The sequence below is a fragment of the Pseudorca crassidens genome, chromosome 11 (genome assembly GCF_039906515.1).
Source record: "Pseudorca crassidens isolate mPseCra1 chromosome 11, mPseCra1.hap1, whole genome shotgun sequence".
Classification (NCBI taxonomy): domain Eukaryota; kingdom Metazoa; phylum Chordata; class Mammalia; order Artiodactyla; family Delphinidae; genus Pseudorca; species Pseudorca crassidens.
In genome coordinates, this window is record NC_090306.1 from 18,801,668 (window position 1) to 18,825,201 (window position 23,534).

The window sequence follows — 23,534 nt, forward strand, 5'->3', positions numbered from 1 at the left end:
TTTCATTAGTGTTTCCTCTCACATAATTGGGAAGATTTTCCCATTAAAGTATATCAACATCAAATTGACTTACCATTGATCCAGTACTTTTCTAGTATATCACACTTTCCACAAACTTTAATGAAAGATTCACAAAACCCTCTATAAACGCCACATCACAGCCTTATCAATTTAATTAGTAAATATTATTACTATTATTTTATCAACTGAGAATAAGAGATATGGTGTTACTAATGCAATAGAATTAATCAGAAAAAAGTCAGACACAAAATTCAGATAAAATCACCTATAATTTATTATTTTAAGACATCAAAACAAAAAACAAAACAAAACCCAACTCTTACTCTTTCCCTTTAACTCAATACTTCACCAGAGACTTAACGGTTTTTTAAATATCAATCCAATAGAGTTTGAGGCAACACAGTATTTTGGATTCACTGTTTGTAATGAGAAAAGCCACACTGGTCAAAGGCAACTTAAAACTGTGTGTGTGCAAATGTGCATTCGTTCATCATTCTTTAGTTGAGTCAACAAATATCTCTTGAAAGATACTGAGCTAGTTCATGTGAAGCTTACACTTTTAAAAAGATTTTTCATATTATTTTAAGAGGGTACTCCTAATATATGAACAGCAAAAAACACTCAGCATTTAAGTATTATAAAACTTAAACAGATAATTATAAATATTAACATTTTTATTAGCAAATTTTAATTTCATGTTGACATGTCACTGTTTCAAAAGTATTTTGCATAGCATTTAAGCTGCATAACAATCCAGTGGGGCAGGTATTAATATCCCCATTTACAGATTATGAAAATGTAGCCTAGCGAAGTTAAGGAACCTGCCCCGGGTAGCAAATCTAGCGGTTACTGAGACTGAAATGCTCCGTATGGTAATGGGAAACAGTACTTATTCTTTTACTCATTTGTTCAATTATCCCTCTTTCAGTCAACAAATATTAATGAAAGGCCCACCTAAAGTGAGAAAAATGAAAAGGCAAACATTATTCAGGAATCAGTTAAAAGGCTCTTACTCTCCTTTCTCTAAAGAAGATATAGAAATGGCTAATAAAGCACATGAAAAGATGCTCAACATTACAACCCATTAGGGAAGTGCAAACCAAAATCACAATGCGATACCACCTCAAACCCATTAGGATGGCTATTATCAAAACAAACAAACAAAAAACACAGAAAATACCAAATGTTCATGAGGATGTGGAGAAATTGGGACCCTTGTGCATTGCTGGTAGAAATGTAAGACAGTGAAGTCTCTAGAAAACATTATATCAGTCCCTCAAAAAATTAAACATAGAATTACGATATGATCCAGCAGTCCTATTTCTGGGGATATACCCAAAATACTTGAAAGCAGGGACTAGAACAGCTACTTGTACATCCATGTTCACAGCAACATTATTCACAATAGACAAAAGCCCAAATATGTACCAACAGATGAACTGACAAACAATAGAACATTACTCAGCTTTAAAAAGGAAGGAAATTCTGACACATGCTACAACATGGATGAACCTTGAAGACACTGTGCTAAATGAATAATCCAGACACAAAAGGCCAAATATTGTAGGAGTCCACTTATAACGAGGTATCTTGAATAGATAATTCATAGAGACAAAAAGGAGAATAGTAGTTATATCAGGGGCTAGGGGTATGAGAAAATCAGAAGTTACTGTTTAATGGGTATGGACTTTCAGATTGAAATGATGAAGTAGTTCTGGAGATGAGTAGTGGTGATGGTAGTACAACACGTGAATGTACTTAATGCCATGGAACTGTACCCTTAAAAATGGTTAAAATGGCAAATTTTATGCCATGTATATTTTACTACAATAAAAATAAATATATGTAAGATTAATAAAAACTTGCAAGTTTTGGGTCACAATCAAAAATTTAAAAATAAATTTAAAAGCAGAAAATAAATACTTAAGCCATTACTCCAACAAAATAAGATGAGAAATTAATATAAAGAAAAAAACAGATGTTTTTTCTCTTGAGTATGAACTAAGAAATGTTGGATTCAAGGACAGTAGACAGAGCAGAAAGCCATATTAAAATGGAGGGAGTGAAAGAACAGCTATTGAACCGTAAGAGAGCTAGCTTCTCTTGGCTTCAGCTGTCCTGCCAGCCAGGCTGAGACTTCCTGGGCAGGAGATAAGAGAATTCCTTTCCTAGGTGGTCAAAGAGACCAAGGGAATTTGTCTTGCATCCTGATGGTGGTGGTGGTTAAAACTCAAAGAACTGTATAACCCAAATATAGTCAAATTTACTGCATGTTATTTTTATAAATTAAAAAGTAAAAAATACAATCACACATATGAAAAAAGTATCTTATTCAACAACTCTGACTTATAATTCTTAAACATTTTGACCTTCCTTCCCAAGAAAATATCAGGAATAGTGGGATTTGCTAACACTGTAAATTATAAAGATTTTAAAAAACACTGCAACATTTAGACTTGATCTTTTTTTTCTGGCTTTACTCTTTTTTTTTTTAATTGGAGTATAATTGCTTTACAATGTTGTGCTAGTTTCTGCTGTACAATGAAATGAATCAGCTATATGTGTACATATTATCCCCTCCCTCTTGGACCTCCCTCCCACCACCCCATCCCACCCATCTAGGTCATGACAGAGCACTGAGCTGTATCTCTAATATGTCCATATATGTATAAAGAATGGACACTAAATGGTGTAAGTGTGCAGGAGAGCAGGTAGCCAGGGGTCACCACCCATGATCTGAGATAACAAGACTATAAAATACTGATAGTAGACTATTAAACAAACAAGGTGAAAAGCAATTCTCTCCATTTCAGCTGATGCTAAGAAACCAATTGTGCAGTTCTTTCTCAGTATAAAAATAAAGAACTGTTTCCACCTCTTTGTTTTTCTTTTCCAAGAGAACTCACACTTTTTTCCTAATCTCTGGAGAGCGGGTGAAAATCAGACTGTTATTAGTGTTATGGTCTCAATGAAAGCCTCCATCATTGATGTGTTCATGGCATTATTGGCTCTATTAATAGAGAAGATGTATTATGGATGAAAATATCTCTAGGCTAGTATCTTCTAAGAGCATTTAGAATGTTATCAAATCTATTTGGACGGAAAAAAAAAGGCCCAGATATATTTTCCTCTGATAGCCTCAATCCTTGCCATTTTGGTATTCCCAATTAAAACTCTTCACTCATCTGCTCATATCTGGATTGCTATTATAATTGTTTAACTAATATGCAAATAGTTCTAAAGGAGATAGTACCTCCATTTTTCACTATTGTGGGAGAATAAAAAAGTAGCTAGAGTCCCAGATTTTGGAGAACAAGAGAGAGGAGGGAAAAACTGAAGAATAGAGAAAAGGGGAAGACTCGTAGAGAAGGATTAACAGAGGGGGCAACTAAAAATGTAGAGAGGAAAAGTTAAAGAAAGAGGGGAAAAAAGGAAGACATAAAAGTAAAAGAGAGAGAGAGAAAAAGATTTTCAATAGGAACAAAGGTAGATTTTTAGAAGTAGCTTCCTGTTTTTAAATCTTTAGCATCCTTAAGGATTAAAAAGTTTATAGTGCCCAACCAGTTGGCTGTGTACTTCAAAATAACACAGCGTTCTGATTACTGCTATGAAGCTGTTTTATGTCAAATTGTTACTTATTTATTTATTTCCACATAGCCCTTCTTTTCCTGGGTGTAAGCATGTTGTTAGGTTGTCTATTGGGTAGTCTAGCCCTGGTCTGACCTGCTCATCTTCTTTCTCCTTCCATGGAGATGTAATAGGAATAATGAAACTTCCTATTTCTTGCCTAATTAGATCTTCAGTGCTAGCTTGACTATTTTCAGGTTTCTAAAGCATCTCCTTTGAATGCCTCAGGCCAATGGTTACTTCAGCACCCTTCTCTCATATTTTCTTTGACAGTACATGAATAAATGTATCAGGAATCAGAGAAGTCCACTTGTAAGGTGCAAAGACTCCTGGGGATTTCTGAGGCTCGTGGTTACTTTCATAGTGCTTTGTTTCATTTCCTCCCTTCTTCCATGATATATAGGTAGAACAGCTATACTTATCTGTATTTTAAAAACAAGAAAACTTGAGAGCTGGCCAGATTAAATGACCTGAGACCAGACTCACATATCACTTCAGAAGCAAGTTGAGAGCAGGACCCTTATTTGTTAATCCCTTATTTGTTGATCCCTTATTTGCTGAACAGTTTGGGAAGTTAGAGGGATCATGATATACCAACAGCTTTGCATGCCTTTATTATGCCCTAACCATCCAGCCCTGCTGTAAAACTCTCCCCATTACAATAAAACACTGTAACTTTCCAATAACATACAGCTTTCCCTTCAAAGGGAAAAGTTTGTTCCATTCACAAATAATTGTCAATGTCATAAAAGCAAAGATGCTCTAGTAACTCGTATGGAATGGAAAGAAATAGGGAGATACATTCTCTTCGTTTTTAGGAAGAATTGAAACAGTTTTTTTGTGTAGTCTTACATGTCGAACAAAGGTTTTTATATTGAAAGCATGTTTTACTTTCATAAAGACTTTCGGCTTGCATTAAACATGGGGGAATGGCTCTCAAAGAGTGCATTCAACCCCAAATTAAATTGAGATGGATTTCTCAATTTGCCATACACCTCTGTACTACAGAACATAATTGCTATATCTTAGAAAAATACTTGCTAACTTGAAATATGGAAGAATTTATTAGGCTCATTTCTGACAGTGGAGAAATCCCTGAATACAGGATATAACAACAAGGATGATAGCAGCTAATGATGGCTGAATGCTTATGCTATACTAAGCATATTGTACATACTATCTCATTTAATCCTCACAACAGCTTTATCATGTAGGAACAAAATTATCACATTTCACAAGGGAAGAAACTGAAACTAAGAGGTATTCAGGAGAGCTCAAGCTCATAACCCATCATACTATAAGTTCCATTTAAATATCATTTATTTGTAAGATTTACTTTAAAACAATTAAAAACAATTTTTTAATGTTTTTTACAAACTGACAAACATGCTTTAAAGAAAGAAAAGAAAAAGCATAAGTCATCAGGTCATCTAACGGATTACTGTACTACTGTACCAATAAATGATTAGATGGTTACAGTGCAAAGACTGAGCCTATGAAAACTATATATTTTATAGTTTCATACTGCATTTAATGCTAGCTTGTGTCTAAGGTGAACTAAAACATCCAAACTTAAAATTCCTCTGGAACGAAACCAGATGCAAGATGAATCAAATCAAGAAGAGAATAAAAATGAAGAACTTTTAAGGGCCTTTGCTTTTTTTTTTTTTAATTGTTTAGTTAAATGTCATGGCTTATCTTCTATATGTTAACCAAATGTTTTAACTGTACTATTACTAACAATTTAAGATTCCTTGAAAACCGAAGAACTAAATTCAGGGGAAAGCTAGTCATATCTGTACGAGCTGTATAGACTAGAGCACAGTATAGTAGAGCACAGTATCAAGATTACTTTTTTCATTTTACATTGAAGAAGTTCTAGAAAGGCAAAAGCAAGAGAGAACATTGTTGCAATTCCCCTGTTGGAGGTATTAACTCTGCTGGCCCAATGCTCATTGTACCAAATCATTGGGGAGCATACTTTGAGTCTGTTCCTCCATTTCTTCCTGTCTCCTTCCTTTATCCAAGAAGCCGCTGGGTAAGAAAAGGGGGTATGGCATTAAGGGAAAGGTCAGGATTAAGAAAGATGGAATAATTAATGATTCCTTTCCCTCCTCCCCTTTCTTTTCACTCCATAAGTTTGGCAGGACAATACTGAGAAACTTCCACAGGAAACAGCAAATCTGAAATATGCTGGGCTGGCTTAAGCTTTTCATCTGAAGGAATCGAATAGGGCTCTATCTTCAAATCTTGCAAAGTCACCTGCCAACCAAATGTAGCTCAAAATTGTAACATGGTTTTTCTCCTTGGTCTTTCTCTCAGAACATTTCATTCATCACTGCAAAATCTTATCTGCATGATTATATAATCAACTTTTGAATACTATCTTTCTTCTAAGAAGCAAATAAAATATCAACAATACTTGTCATGTAAACAATCTCACTTTGAACCTTTTACGAACAAATAGATATGAAACAGCACACTTCTCTGTTGTTTTGTTTTCTGAATTCCTTGATCTTTCAATAGCTTTTCACAAAAGAATTAATTCACAGAGCACAATCAGTGAACTCAGCAAAATGAAAGCAATTCAGAAGGTTGCCATTGTTACTAATATGCAAATCCTATCTATTGTTTTATTCATCCTTAATTTAAGTCTAAATGCAAAAATAGCAATTTTTCTCCCCTCTTTTTACACAAAACAACTTAAAAGTAATATATATGAATATATGCATTTAAATATTTGTAAGGATACCATGGAAAAATAGGAAGAAGCTAGATTTAGCTTTCAGCTGCTAGGATTATAGGCACACTTCTGTTAATATCTGATTTAGCCAGGTCACTACTTAAAGTCTAAATTGCCTCATCAATAAAATTCAAGAGTTGGAATAGAAGAATGATTTTTAAATTTTATTTTAGCAGCAGAATCTTTTATTCAAACAATCTCAGCCAGTAGAACTCAATCTATAAAACAAATAAAAGTGAATGGTACTGTTTGGTGGCGATTGGAGCCACTCGGACTCCTGTGAACAGTTTGAAACAACTGCTTTTAAAGGTCTCTGAGGTCCTTTTTATTTCAAATAGACTTGTTAGGACAGGAGGTTGTATGACTTTCTTCAAATTCTATTCCACTTTCACACTCCATTCATTCTCTTAAATTTCAAGCTCCTTTATGGTCCCTCAAGGATTCTTAACTAATTCATCTTTGCATTCCTTATGATGCTTAGCTTAGTCACTTACAAAGAATAAGTATTTGCTGAGTAAATAAAATTTCTGGGATACTATGGGGTTTATAAAATAATTCGCTTCCACATTAAAGTATGAAAACATAGGAACTATTTCCTTAAAGGAAGTAATGAAAAGTTTATAAATTTTCTCAAATTTCTATGAGAAACAGTTTAGCTCTATAATAAAGGAGTAGGATAAGAGGTAAGATGTCTTGGTGTATATTCTACTAATATAGTTAGAAGAAGAGTATGTTTTGAAGGGTTATACCAGAAAATATTTTATATAAAATAATATTTTATATTATTTATTTTAAAATATGTTATTACGCTAAAAGCATCTACGTAAATAACTTATTTTAAACTTTATAAGCTATTCATTTAGAATAGTTGCTGGCAGCTCATAGAGACAATTAATTTGCATTACATTCAAGGAAAAATAGGACTTGACAGGAGGCATTATTTTCATTTTATAGATATAAATATTGAGATAAAGAGTGAGCAATAGCAAAATTTAGAACACTATACTCCTAAATAACTACTTGGGCTTTTTTTTTTTTTGGATAATTAAACTCATTGCCTCCTATAGATTCTTGTGATGGGGCTTAAAATTATACCACACAGGGGAAAAAAATTGTTTCCTTATGAATAAGACAATGTGCCTCAATTTTACTAACTTGCTTTAGATGCTGAACTGCAAAATAAATCCACATAAGAAGAGTCTGCCAAGTCCTCACTTGCAAGATTGCCTTTAAGCTATAAAAAATTACCAGCTAATAACATTTATTAATCAACTAATACTACCAAGCATTTATTATTACCTAGGACATAGTATTTCATAAATTGTAATTAATACTTTTATTGCTCTAAGAACTTGATGTATATTATCTCATTTAATTCTCACAATAAGATATCATGTATATCCATAATTTACAGACAAGAAAACTATGGAATGGAGAGGTTAGGTAACTTGCCCCGAATCACAGAGCTAGTAAATAGCAGAACCATGAGTTAAGGCACAGATGGCTGCAGGTACCATCCTTTTAACCTCTCGCTAAATAACAGTGCCTCTTAAAATATTAATCTAAAGATAATGTCTTAATATAATAATAAAATTTTTTGCTTTAGTCTATGTTATTTTCCCTCTAATTATCCCCTGCTGAGAGACTAAGTTTTCCTGTATATAATTAATTAACTACGAAGACTTGCGCCCTAGGTTTAACAGTTATATGTAATATAATTTATATATTCCAGCTGCATGCTTTGAGATTTAGCCATACAAATAATGGATAATATTCAACAGTTTTCTGGTACCACAACCAGAGTTTGTTTCTCTTAAGGAGCATCTGTCTTCATTTGGGTTCTTTAGGCTCAAGACTCTTATTGGTTCTATTAAGGTGATAACCTTTACTTACGTAGAATTTTACTCCTAAGATTGCATTTGTCTTCGTAAGACATTCCTTGAATAAATTAAAGGATACTAGTAATATAAACTAAACTGGCAATTAGGTTGAATGACAAATTTCTAATATAAATACAATCTGTGAATCTGAAGAATATTAGTTTCTCTCCTTTCTTATATATAGCCAAGACTAGAGAACTGAGTAGTTCTGTTTTTCTTGATAAAATGAAAAACCTGTATACTTTTAAAATTACAGTAAACTGGTATTGTTCCTAGGATTGCATCTACTGTTGGCCTTGAGCCTAGCAATCCTTTTATGTATAGCAATTAGCCTAGAAACATTTTAGAGTAACCTAAGCATGTTTTGATTAAGAGAACACAGAATGCCATTGAGGAATGGGCATGAACTTGCGACCAGGAAACCTGGCACTGATAAATAGTTTACATTACTTTAGTGCAGGCAATGGGAGAACTTCAAATACAATTTTAAACTTTACCATTTGATTGGTAAATACAATAAAAATGGGTAGTGTGGAAAAGCACACGTGTACTGATGTCTCTGTTAGCACGTAATGAGACAACATGAAGCGGCTGGAAACAAGGAAATACAGAAATAGCATGAAAAAGACACTGCCGGTACTGTCTCCATTGCCCAAATGTCAAACAGCTCCCGGGAACCCTAGGGGTGGTAATAACTGTGGAAGTAGTTCCTACTAGGTTTTTCCTTAAAGGAGATTCTTGAACACTGCTGGGTTCTGACTCTAGCCCATATGGGCCTGGAAAAGTCAGAGAAAATGTTGGCTGCACTTTTTCAGGCCTATTTGCATATGTTCTTTAGTATGCAGAATGTCTCTGTATATAATTTAATTGTTGTTGAGGTTTTTTTTTTTTGCCTCTATTAATACATATGCAAATGACTCACACTTGCAGCTGTGCTGTCTTAATCATATGTGTGCTTCTGTCTGTCTGCCCTGCAGGCTCAGGGTCGAAGAGAGAGGAAAAGAGGGAATTCATTCTTTTAACCTGCAAGAAAACTCACTCACGCAGACAGAAGTCTGAGAGCAAACAACACACCAGGGTTGCGACTGAAATGTTGAGCAGTTGATCATTTTTCACCCTGAATGGAAATGACTGTGACGTAAGAGTTAAACTGAATAGTAGAGTGCCTAGGTAGGTAAAGATGAATATTTTACAGGTATTCATCCTTGTAAGTATTCATCCTTCAATAAGAAGGTAAAAAGCCTCATATCTAGACCTCTCCACATGGTTATTTCCTCGTTATTGATTTTCTAGGGGTTTCTCTTGGTCAGACACATAAAGCCATGCTCACCTACAAGGCTCTGGGAAATATGAAACATTTATCTGTGTCCTGTCATAATTATTGACCTCCTTCAGAGAATGGCAGGAGGTTGATAAAAAGATGAACTTCATTTTTTCATCTACATCTACCTTGATGTTACTCTCTATCAGATAGAAACTGAAGCCATTTCCACTATGACTTCCATGTACCTTTGATAGCAAGGAAAAATGATTGATTTTAGTTGATATTTTGTATAATTCATTCTCTCCTGTGATCACATGTCATCTATCATATTCTCTATCCCAGAGGATTCATGTTATTGATATTACTGGTTGCTGGAACTGTAGCCCTATGTGATTTCATTTATGACAATTTGCAATTTTGAGTCTTTATTCCAAAAATATTATTATGCATTTTAAAAATAATCCTACTAAAATCAGTAAAAGGTGAATTAATTCAATAAAAATTCTTGAATGAAAGCTACTTGCTTAGTTGACTAAAATATGACCATCCAAAAAGAATTTCAATCTTTTTCTCCCCTGCTTATCACTATTAATCATTGGTTGGAGTTGACATTTTTGGCTTCCTATAGGTAGAACAGGTGGCAACCATCTTTTGGCCAACACAAATACAGTATTTATAAAGTGAGAAATAAGTGGATAAATATTTCCTTTTAATTTCCAATCTTAGAAGCCTTGTTAAAAAACAGAAATAGGATACACTACAAATCTTACTATTAAAAAGTTCACGATGCCCATTAAGTAAAATGCAAATTAATGACAATGAATATGAGAAATAAATGTTAGATGGACTGCTGCCATCATTTGGTTTCATTAATTAGAAACAGACGATTTGCTTAGCTGATTTTATCTAGTCACAAATATCCAAAAGATTCAAAGTGTAAGTTATTTTGCTTAAATAATTAGACTCACTTCTTCATATTGAAATGAAGCTAGATTAGTTTTCTGTATAAGTTAATCTCCCTCCTTTAAAAAGAGACAATATTAGGAGAACAAATATCAAAAGGCATCCTTGGCTCTTGGAAGAAAAATAAGTAGTTTGAAGAGGAAGGGGAAAGAAAAAAGAGAAGAGGAGGAAAAAAGAGAAGGGGGTAAACAGTATATGAGACTGCTAATTGGCTAGTTACTGTATTTTGATAATATACCTTTCCATTATTTAGAAATAATTTCCTTTAGTGTTGTATTGGCAAGGTGAGGCATACTGAGTCAAAAGCACCTCTATCAATTCATAGTCTCATCTACGCCTGTACATCCGTTAACGCACAACATAGGAATAAACTAATGTTGAAATGTTTGGTCTTTTTGCAAATTATAACTTTAAAGGAATTACACAAACTGTAATAAATGCTAAAACGCATTCTTTATGCAGCAGCCCAAGGTTACAAATAAGATAAAGGGAAGAAGGAGCAGAAGAGATAGACCTACAGATTTCTCATATGCTAAGAATCTTTTAATAAGGGTTAAAAATATAATGTTCCCTGGTATTTAAATTAATATAATCTATTCCAGAAATTAATCATACACTGCTTTGTTATTTTATTTAAAATGATTATGACCATTAGTTCATGATAGTTGCTTCATTTTATTCCTAGGTACTGAGCACCAGCTACTTGCTAGGCATTCCCCGCCCCCAGCACGTGAGATACATTATGATACATTATTGGACAACAACAACAACAAAATGACACTCCCTGCTCTGGTGGAGTTTAGAGAATATTTGAAACAGGCAGACAATAAATAAGGAACATAATATGTAAGTTATACAGTATGTTTGAAGATGACTAGTGCTATAGAAAAAAAGCAGAATAATAGGAAGTGTGGTACCTCTGGGAGGGTTATTTTATGATTTCAAGCGGTTAGTTAGACTAGGTCTAGGAGAGATGACATTAGAGCAGATTCTTGAATGAGGTGAATTAGCCTTCCAGGCAGAGGGACAGGTAATGACAAACTCTAAGGTGGGAGCATTCTTCGGCAAGTCAAGGGACAGAAAAGAGTCTAGTGTAGTCGCAGCACACTGAACGAGGTAGTGTGGAGCAGAACTATCATAAACATAATTTTAAAATACTGTAGTGCCAAATGTGGTAACAGGTATGTAGTGTTTTCATAAGGATGAAAATTAATTTATATAGGAAATTAATCATTAATATTCAGCTTAATTCCACTATTTCAAAGAAGGGTAGCTAGTTAACAAAAATAGATAATTTATTTTAAGTGTAATCTTTTTTTTTTTTTTGCGGTACGCGGGCCTCTCACTGTTGTGGCTTCTCCCGTTGCGGAGCACAGGCTCCGGACACGCAGGCTCAGCGGCCATGGCTCACAGGCCCAGCCGCTCTGCGGCATGTGGGATCTTCCTGCACCGGGGCACGAACCCGTGTCCCTTGCATCGGCAGGCGGACTCTCAACCACTGCACCACCAGGGAAGCCCCTTAAGTGTAATCTTAAGATTCATTCTTCACCTTTTCATTTAATAGATATTTACTGAGTCCATTAAATATTTCAAGCATTGGTTAAGTGCAAACGATGGTGAGTCAGTAATTTCATAGATTTTGCCATCTGGTAGAAGCCAGAAAGTAGGATTTAAAACATATTCTATAAGTGCTATGAGAGGGGAAATACAGTGTGCTCCCAGCATATATAAGACCTACATTAATCAAGACTTGGGGACAATGAAAACTTCCCTGAAAAAGTGAGGTTTTGACTTGCAACCTCAGGGATAAGTAGGAGTTTGCTTGGTAAAAAAAGGTGGGTAGTAGGTTTCCCGAAAGAGAAAACATCACATGTAAAGATCCAGAGGGGAGAGAGAACTTGAAAACACCAAGGTGTAATTTAAAGTATTTAAGTAGGAGAAGGACATGGCCAGATTTTCTAAAATCTTAAAGATCATTCTGACAAACACATAGTAGAGAGTGCACTGAAGGGGCAAGATGAAGAAGGAAAGGCCAGTTCAGGGCTACTGTGGTAAATTATGGAAGCAATGAGGGTAGCCTGACCCACAGAGTGACAGTATCGTGCAAAGGAACAGATGGATTCTTGATGTATTTAGTAGGTAGAATGAATAGATAGATAGTGAATGAATAGGTCCAGAGGAAGAGGGAAGAAGGGAAGTTGAACATAGTGCTCATGGTTTCTGGGGTTGAGCCATTTGCTAAGACCAGAAAATGAACAGGTCTGGGGGCAAGGAAGAGAATTGGTGAGGCCCATTTTGTAGTCAGTTTATTATGCGTGTAACGTCTGTGTTTCCTCTTGGTAGCCAACAAATAGTTGGCTATATGTATCTGAAGCTCCAGAAAGACTTAAAAACTCTGGAAAAAGCTCAGAGGAGACAAGGACAGATATTTTGTTATAAAAGAAAGAAATAAAATGGTGCCTGGGCACAACATGTTAATTTGTATGTTTTATATACATAATCCACATTAAGCCATTTTCTCTATATAAATAAAAAATAAATGTTTGACAATGCTTAGACTATTTTAACTGCTCATAAAAGTATACAGTAAGGTGATTTTTTATGTGTTTTTTTTGCATAGTAAGTATTTTATTATTTTATCCAGGAACATGAAGCGATAAAGTAATAAACAGTGGTTTAATTTAAAACATGTCATTTTGCTTTTCTTTTAAGACAACTGTAATCATTATTTCTTCTTTAATAAAGGCCCTGGTTATTGGTTTTACTTAATATTATCCAAGTGTGAACAATTGCATGTAAATGATTATCTCAAAAGAAAACACAAATGGTAGGTAAACAAAGTCAACCATGAGTAGAAATATATTTATAGGGTCCTTTCTTGGATCTAGATGTTCAAAAGGAGAAGATTGAATTAACATATATCTGAAATAGGTATGAAATAGACAATGCAGAGTGTGAAGTAGATAGCCATCATGAATCCTGCTGTCTCCTTCAGTATTGCATATAGAGGATTTGTATTAGTACCAATTAATCAGCATTATTGTTATAATTGTATTAGCAGGTTACTAAGTTAGCAAATGTCCTAAGAAGGGCAATGTCTCCAAAGTTTAAAATAAAATCTCCTGTACTTAGAAAAGCAAGTATAATTGTTTTAAAACCATGGATTTTGGACTCTGTGATCCAGATTCCTTCTTTGTCAAATGGAGTTATTAATACATAGCAAAAAGTGTTGTAATAAGAATTAAATGAGAAATCTTTGTGTGAAAGCCTTACCAGAGAACCTAGCATAAGAACCTAGGACTGAATCTCAATAATTGAAAGAGAATCTTAGTAACTGAAAGGGACTCAAAAGTGATGAAGTCTCCTCCAGGTATTATTAAGGGATGGAAAACGGAGATTTAGCAGTATAACTCAAAGCAGAGTATAGAGAAAATTAAAACTGGCTCATACATTATACTCCACTGAGATGAAACTTCTCAGAAGTAGGTTCACAAGATTGGGGTGAATGCTGGGTTAGGGTTAAGATAAGACTTCTGACCAGGCATTGTAGTTAGCTTTTCTCTGACCTGTCTGGGAAGGTTTGTGGAGAAGAAAAGAATTTGCATGCTATTTTAATGCAAAGGGAGGGAGAGTATTACAGGTCTCCTTTGCAGCTCGGGGAAAGGTGAAGTCAAGGTTAGGGACCTGTGAATACAGTGTTAGGAATAGGAGTAGAAAAGTAGGTTGGTGTAGGCACCCTAGCAAAGGTGAGAGTAAGTCCACTAAAAGAAAAGCCAGATTCTCTGCCATGACATGCATTTGGAATATGTGTTTGGGTTTGAGTATTGTTTTTTAATCAAAAGCAAAAAAAGTCTGTGTGTGCGTGTGTGTGTGTGTGTGTGTGTGTGTGTGTGGTTACATGTTTGTGTTTTAATAGTAGCTAATGGCTTATCATGAAAGAGTTACGATTATTAGTTTTCTTGTTGTACTGCAGCGCTGATTTACTGAGATCCTAACAAAACTCATTTATTTTAATGGGTACAATGCCACTTACACAAAATATCTTTATCCCATTTATAGATCAAATTATAGTTGAGGCAAAAGCAAATATGTTTGGTGTCTTTTTTCTTGTTTTCTGATCAAAATTTTTTTTGTATCTTTAAATTTTAACGGAATCTGATATCACATTATAAGGGCAGAAATAAAATTTAATTTGTGTCAAATAGTCTAATACTATCGTTATAGAAAAATAAGTTTGGACTGCTGCCTAACAAAGCTACCTTCTACTAGAATTCTACAATGAAACATAGGAGATGCCTGCAACTTGCCCTCGCTCCCTCTCACCACTAATCCAATGGTGAAAGGAAGTGAGAATGTCTAATTTGTTTTGAAAACTGACAGCTTAGATCTCTAAAACTCCTATTTTCCACATTCAAACCTATTGCTGGATATTCTTCCCTCTTCCTTTAATCCCACTACTCTTTTTAGTTTTACTTATTATAACCACTTCTTTGTATTGTAGTTATTTCTCAGATTTCAAAAGCTAACAAATGTTGTTACTTTTATTGTCCCCATGGCTCCAACAGGTTATTTCCAAGGTTATTTCTAGCTCAAAGAAACAGACATTAACACTGTAGCTTTCGGAGAAAAGGCAGAATAGGAATGGGTGTTATTAACCTCTGTAGAACACAGTATGTCTCAGTTCCTCCTGTGAGACTCAGCTGGTTTCTCAGAACCCCACCAGGTCTGACAACTCTCTGTGCTGACCAGATGTAACTGTCTCTTGATGCTGCAATTTAAACTATATTTTCCTTATAGGCTAGGGTCATCTGTCATGACAATGCACTTTCATGAATACAACTTAATTTTATTAAGCATGAGTGCTTTATACTTGGCTTTAATGGCTTACTGCGTCTTTCAGGCAAAGGAAAATATAAAACTTCTCACAAGGGGAGATTAATCCTATTATTGGATGATTTGTTATTCCCATTACCTGTGTAACTATAAAGTCCATAACAACAGAAACTAGGGCAGTAGGATGCTGATTCAAAGACTTAAACAGTTAACGAAAGATAACTTTAATATAATTTAATTGATATTCTTTCCAACTCCAGAGACAAAATTTCTAAAATCACTTGGACATCTGGTAAAGTTAGCACTGACATTCATGGATATATGGGAATATGTCTTCTGCCGAGCTAAAAAAGGTCTTAATTAGGATGTCTGGATAAAGTTGTGCTCATTTAGGCACCTGCTTATTTGGTCTACTTATCCTTGCTTATCCAACTGAGCTGGCATTAGCAGGAGAATAAAGAGTGCTTCAAAAATACTGGGCATCTTGAACAATTTTAAATGTAATTTTTGTAAGCTATCTTGATCCATAAGTATCTGAATATCTTTTGTAGGTTTTTTGTTCTTTTTATCTTGGTGAGGACCATTCTGTGACGAAATTATGGCATACAGTAATCAAAGCAAAACTACAGCTCATTTTGTTAAATCATACCAGGCAATAAAAAAAATTACAATAAACTGTCTTTAGTACAGAAAACTGGGCTAAAAATTAAAAGAACCAACTTTGGGTTAAGAATCAGTAGACATAAATTCAAAAACAAAAAAATGTGAGACAAATATCACTAGTCAGTTTTATTTTGCGTTAACACGATAATAGCTGTTTTCGATATTTACTTAACCTTTGTCTCTGGTGTATTGTTTCCTGACTTACCTGCAGTTGGAGTGGGCCTAAGCCTGGTGTTGCTGCAGCAGCAGCTGCCATGGTAGTTGGGATCAGCTGTACAGGGTAAGGGTCACCTACGTAAGAGAATAATAGAGGCGTCAGCACCTTTTATCTACTCTCCACCTGCAAATTAAACTCATGCATTCACTCTTTCCAAAAGCCTTCTTTTGTGTGCCTTGCTGAGGCCTAATGAAAAGCTCTATTGTGCAGCTTTTTACTAACACTCTTTTCACAATTCTGGCTGAGAGAGGAATGTGAATAAAAGGCACAAGCAATTAAGGCGGAAACCTCATCCTTTTTTCATGATGTATTTAGGAAAATGGGAGGAAAGAGTGTGCATTGATCAGAGGGCTGCACTTTATAACACACACACACACACATACACACACCTGATAATCTTGATATGAGCATACCAACTCCTCAGCAAATTTAAAATGTTATTATAAAAGGAACTTAACTAAACTTAATTCTATTTTAACAAACTAAACTCTAAAGATTTAGGTCAAGTAGCTTATCTTTTTAATGCTATGTTACAGTCTTGATTCGAATAACCTGTGGACAAATTCGTCATAACATTTAATGCATTTTTAAAAGTTATATAAAATGTTGGTATCTCTATTATTCCAGAGACAAATGTTTAAAAAAATATACTATAAAGAAAGCAGAAAATAGATGGGTTTTCCCCAAGGGGTTTCTCTTTGTGGGAATATCTAAAAAACTAAAATTTTAGTAATTTAAAATTAAAGTTTTAATGCAGATGATCTATAAAAATATAGAGAGACACACAAACATATAGTCACATATAGAAGATTATAATGTATGTTTTTGATGTGAATAAAGAATTTTTTCCTCTTAGTAAAGACGTACCTCAGACTTTTTGCACAGAGCCCATGATATGCTAACAGATATGAACACTGTTAGTTGTTTGAAATATAACCATAGCAAAATGTAAAATAACTATTGATATAAGAACAATTTTCTAATATACAAAGCTTTTTGTAGAACTATAATTTGTGAAAAGCTTGTTGAATGTCAAATGTATGGAAATATAACTGAAAATAATAGTTAATATATTCATTCAAAAGTATTTACTGAGGGAGCCCCTGCGCTCGAGAGGCCTGTGGTACCATGGCCACCTGTGGAAGCAGTGAGTTGCGACCAAAGCTCCCCGGCCACAAAGGGCCCTGGGCCTCCGGGTCCTGGTGTCACACCCCCTCTGCTGTATCTCAATAAGCAAAAAGTTGTCCCAGCACTATTGTTGAAAATACTACTCTTTTCCACATTGAATAGTCCTGTCACCCTTGTCAAAAATCAATTGACCAGAGGACCTTCAAGATGGCAGAGGAGTAAGATGTGGAGATCACCTTCCTCCCCACAAACACATCAGAAATACATCTACATGTGGAACAACTCTTACAGAACACCTACTGAATGCTGGCAGAAGACCTCAGACCTCCCAAAAGGCAAGAAACTCCCCACGAACCTGGGTAGGGCAAAAGAAAAAAGAAAAAACAGAGACAAAAGAATAGGGACAGAACCTGCACCAGTGTGATGGAGCCGTGAGGAGGAACGGTTTCCACACACTAGGAAGCCCCTTCGTGGGCGGAGACTGCGGGTGGCGGAGGGGGAAAGCTTCGGAGCCGCGGAGGAGAGCGCAGCAACAGGGGTGCAGAGAGCAAAGCGGAGAGGTTCCCACACAGAGGATCAGTGCCGACTGGCACTCAGCAGCCCGAGAGGCTTGTCTACTCACCCGCCGGGGCGGGCGGGGCTGGGAGCTGAGGCTCGGGCTTTGGTCGGAGCGCAGGGAGAGGACTGGGGTTGGCGGCGTGAACACAGCCTGAAGGGGGCTAGTGCGCCACAGCTAGCCAGGAGGGAGTCCGGGAAAGTGTCTGGAGTTGCCGAAGAGGCAAGAGACGATTGTTTCGGGGAGCGCGAGGAGAGGGGATTCAGAGCACCGCCTAAACGAGCTCCAGAGACAGGAGCGAGCCGCGGCTATCAGCGCAGACCCCAGAGACGGGCATGAGACACTAAGGCTGCTGCTGCTGCCACCAAGAAACCTGTGTGCAATCACAGGAGTCTAATTCCGGGAGCCCGTGTAGCTGACCACTGCCAGGGTCCTGTGATCCAGGGACAACTTCCCCAGGAGAACACACAGCATGCCTCAGGCTGGTGCAACATCACACCGGCCTCTGCTGCCTAAAGCTCGCCCTGCATTCCATACCCCTCCCCGCCCCGGGTGCCAAATCCAAAGCTGAACCAGAAGCTGTGCCAACAAAGAAGAGAAAGGGAAATCTCTCCCAGCAGCCTCAGGAGCAGCGGATTAAAGCTCCAGAATCAACGTGATGTACCTGCAGCTGTGGAACACCTGAATAGACAACGAATCATCCCAAATTGAGGTGGTGGATTTTGGAGCAGCTGTAAGCATGGCGTTCGCTGTAGGCGACTGAATAATTTCTGATATTTATGTTTATATTAGTGTAGTTATTAGTGCTTGTTATCATTGGTGGATTTGCTTATTGGTTTGGTTGCTCTCTTCTTTTGTAAATACTTTAAAAATTTTTTTATTTTAATAATACATTTTTATTTTAATAACTTTTATTTTACTTCTTTCTTTTTTTTCTGCCTTTTCTTCTGAGTTGTGTGGCTGACAGGGCCTTGGTGCTCTGGCCAGGTGTCAGGCCTGAGCCTCTGAGGTGGGAAAGCCGGATTCAGGACACTGAACCACCAGAGACCTCCCAGCCCCACGTAATATCAAACAGCAAGAGCTCTCCCAGAGATCTCTGTCTCAACGCTAAGAACCAGCTCCACTCAACAACCAGCAAGCTCCCATGCTAGAGCCCATGCAAAACAACTAGCAAGACAGGAAAACAACCCCACCCATAAGCAAAGAGGCTGCCTAAAATCATAATAAGTTCACAGACACCCCCAAACAAGCCACCGGATGTGGTCCTGCCCACCAGAAAGACAAGATCCAGCCTCATCCACCAGAATACAGGTACCAGTCCTCTCCACCAGGAAGCCTACACAACCCACTGAAACAACCTTAGCCACTGGGGGCAGACATCAAAAACAACGGGAACCATGAACCTGCAGCCTGCGAAAACGAGACCCCAAACACAGTAAGTTAAGCAAAATGAGAAGACAGAGAAACACACAGCAGATGAATGAGCAGGGTAAAAACCCACCAGTTAACAGCTGATCTTTCAGTAGAAACTCTGCAAGCCAGAAGACAGTGGCAGGACATATTTAAAGTGATGAAAGGAAAAAATCTACAACCAACATTACTCTACCCAGCAAGGATCTCATTCAGATTTGACAGAGAAATTAAAACCATTACAGACAAGCAAAAGCTAAGAGAATTCAGCACCACCAAACCAGCTTCAGAAAAAATGCTAAAGTAACTTCTCTAGGCAGGAGACACAAGAGAAGGAAAAGACCTACAATAACAAACCCAAAACAATTAAGAAAATAGTAATAGGAACATACGTATCAAAAATTACCTTAATTGTTGTCTGTACATTAAAAAAATAATAACAAAAATTACGTTAAATGTAAATGGATTAAATGCTCCAACCAAAGGACATAGACTGGCTGAATGGATATAAAAACAAGACCCGTATAAACACTGCCTACAAGAAACCCACTTCAGACCTAGGGACACAAACAGACTGAAAGTGAGGGGATGGAAAAAGATATTCCATGCAAATGGAAATGAAAAGAAAGCTGGAGTAGGAATTCTCATATCAGACAGAATAGACTTTAAAATAAAGACTATTACAAGACACAGAGAAGGACACTACATAACGATCAAAGGACCAATCCAAGAAGAAGATATAACAATTGTAAATATTTATGCACCCAACATAGGAGCACCTCAATACATAAGGCAAATGCTAACAGCCATAAAAGGGGGGAAAAACAGCAACACAATAATAATAGGGGACTTTAACACCCCATGTTCACCAGTGGACAGATCATCCAAAATGAAAATAAATAAGGAAGCACAAGCTTTAAATGACACACTAAACAAGATGGACTTAATTTATATTTATAGGACATTCCGTCAAAAACAACAGAATACACTTTCTTCTCAACTGCTCATAGAACATTCTCCAGGATAGATCGTATCTTGGGTCACAAATCAAGCCCTGGTAAATTTAAGAAAATTGAAATCGTATCAAGTATCTTTTCCCACCACAATGCTATAAGACTAGATATCAATTACAGGGGAAAAAAACTTTAAAAAATACAAACACATGGAGCCTAAACAATACACTACTAAACAACCAAGAGATCACTGAAGAAATCAAAGAGGAAATCAAAAAATACCTAGAAACAAATGACAATGAAAACACGATGACACAAAACCTATGGAATACAGCAAAAGGAGTTCTAGAGGGAAGTTTATAGCAATACAATCCTACCTCAAGAAACAAGAAACATCTCAAATAAACTAACCTTATATCTAAAGCAATTACACAAAGAGAACAAAAGAACCCCAAAGTTGGCAGAAGGAAAGAAATTATAAACATCAGATCAGAAATAAATGAAAAAGAAATGAAATAAACGATAGCAAAGATCAATAAAACTAAAAGCTGGTTCTTTGAGAAGATAAACAAAATGGATAAACCACTAGCCAGACTCATCAAGAAAAAAAGGGATAAGACTCAAATCAACAGAATTAGAAATGAAAAGGGAGAAGCAACAACTGACACTGCAGAAATACAAAGGATCATGAGGAATTACTACAAGCAACTCTATGCCAATAAAATGGACAACCTGGAAGAAATGAACAAATTCTTAGAAAAGCACAACCTTCTGAGACTGAACCAGGAAGAAATAGAAAATATAAACAGGCCAATCACAAGCAATGAAATTGAAACTGTGATTAAAAATCTTCCAACAAACAAAAGCCCAGGACCACATGGCTTCACAGGTGAATTCTATCAAACATTTAGAGAAGAGCTAACACCACTCTTTCAAACTCTTCCAAAATATAGCAGAGGAAGGAACACTCCCAAACTCATTCTATGAGGCCACCATCACGCTGATACCAAAACCATAGATGTCACAAAAAAAGAAAACTACAGGCCAATATCACTGATGAATATAGATGCCAAAATCCTCAACAAAATACTAGCAAACAGAATCCAACAGCACATTAAAGGGATCATACACCATGATCAAGTGGGGTTTATCCCAGGAGTGCAAGGATTCTTCAATATACGCAAATCAATCAATGTGATAAACCATATTAACAAATTGAAGGAGAAAAACCATATGACCATCTCAATAGATGCAGAAAAAGCTTTTGACAAAATTCAACACCCACTTGATAAAAACCCTCCAGAAAGTAGGCATAGAGGGAACTTACATCAACATAATAAAGCCCATATATGACAAACCCACAGCCAACATCATTCTCAATGGTGAAAAACTGAAACCATTTCCACTAAGATCAGGAACAAGACAAGATTGCCCACTCTCACCACTATTATTCAACACAGTTTTGGAAGTTTTAGCCACAGCAATCAGAGAAGAAAAAGAAATAAAAGGAATCCAAATCAGAAAAGAAGTAAAACTGTCACTGTTTGCAGATGACATCATAATATACATAGAGAATCCTAAAGATGCTACCAGAAAACTACTAGAACTAATCAATGAACCTGGTAAAGTAGCAGCATACAAAATTAATGCACAGAAATCTCTTGCATTCCTATACACTAATGATGAAAAATCTGAAAGAGAAATTAAGGAAACACTCCCATTTACCACGGCAACAAAAAGAATAAAATACCTAGGAATAAACTTACACAAGGACACAAAAGACCTGTATGCAGAAAACTCTAAGACGCTGATGAAAGAAATTAAAGATGATACCAACCGATGGAGAGATATACCATTTCCTTGGATTGGAAGAATCAATATTGTGAAAATGACTATACTACCCAAAGCAATCTACAATTCAATGCAATCCCTATCAAACTACCAATGGCATTTTTCACAGAACTAGAGTGAAAAGTTTCACAATTTGTACGGACACACAAAAGACCCTGAATAGCCAAAGCAATCTTGGGAAAGAAAAATGGAGCTGGAGGAATCAGGCTCCCTGACTTCAGACTATACTACAAAGCAACAGTAATCAAGACAGTATGGTACTGGCACAAAAACAGAAATACAGATGAATGGAACAGGATAGAATGCGCAGAGATAAACCCATGCACATATAGTTACCTTAACTTTGATAAAGGAGGCAAGAATATACAATGGAGAAAAGACAGCCTCTTCAGTAAGTGCTGCTGGGAAAACTGGACAGCTACATTTAAAAGAATGAAATTAGAACACTCCCTAACACCATACACAAAAATAAACTCAAAGTGGATTAAAGACCTAAATGTATTGCCCGACACTATAAAACTCTTAGAGGAAAACATAGGCAGAACACTCTGTGACATAAATCACAGCAAGATCCTTTTTGACCCACCTCCTAGAGAAAGGGAAATAAAAACAAAAATAAACAAATGGGACCTAATGAAACTTAAAACCTTTTGCACAGCAAAGGAAACCATAAACAAGACAAAAAGACAACCCTCAGAATGGGAGAAAAGATTGGCAAACGAAGGAACTGACAAAGGATTAATCTCCAAAATATACAAGCTGCTCACGCAGTTCAATACCAAAGAAACAAATAACCCAATCCAAAAATGGGCTAAGACCTAAATAGACATTTCTCCAAAGAAGATATACATATTGCCAACAAACACATGAAAGGATGCTCAACATCACTAATCGTTAGAGAAATGCAAATCACAACCAAAATGAGGTATCACCTCACACCAGTCAGAATGCCCATCACCAAAATATCTACAAACCGGGCTTCCCCGGTGGCGCAGTGGTTGAGAGTCTGCCTGCCGATGCAGGCGACATGGGTTCGTGCCCCGGTCTCGGAGGATCCCATGTGCCACGGAGCGGCTGGGCCTGTGAGCCATGGCCGCTGAGCCTGCGCGTTCGGAGCCTGTGCTTCACAGCGGGAGAGGCCACGGCAGTGAGAGGCCTGCGTACCGCAAAAAAAAAAAAAAAAAAAAAAAAATCTACAAACCGTAAATGCTGGAGAGGGTGTGGAGAACAGGGAACACTCTTGCACTGTTGGTGGGAATGTAACTTGATACAGCCACTATGGAGAACAGTATGGAGGTTCTTTAAAAAACTAAAAATAGAACTACCACACAAACCAGTAATCCCACTACTGGGAGTATACCCTGAGAAAACCAAAATTCAAAAAGGGTCATGTACCACAGTGTTCACTGCAGCATTATTTACAAT

The 23,534-nt window shown here is 36.5% G+C and overlaps 1 protein-coding gene across 7 annotated transcripts in view; it reads right to left on the reverse strand.

Annotated features, from left to right (window-relative positions):
- SOX5 (SRY-box transcription factor 5) overlaps positions 1–23,534 on the reverse strand; it is a 991,426-nt gene that overhangs the window by 85,348 nt on the left and 882,544 nt on the right. For all 7 annotated transcript variants that reach the window (XM_067695917.1, XM_067695916.1, XM_067695915.1 and 4 more), the window contains one exon: positions 16,200–16,285. In XM_067695917.1, the coding sequence (XP_067552018.1) occupies positions 16,200–16,285 (86 nt within the window). The remainder of the gene's footprint in view (positions 1–16,199; positions 16,286–23,534) is intronic.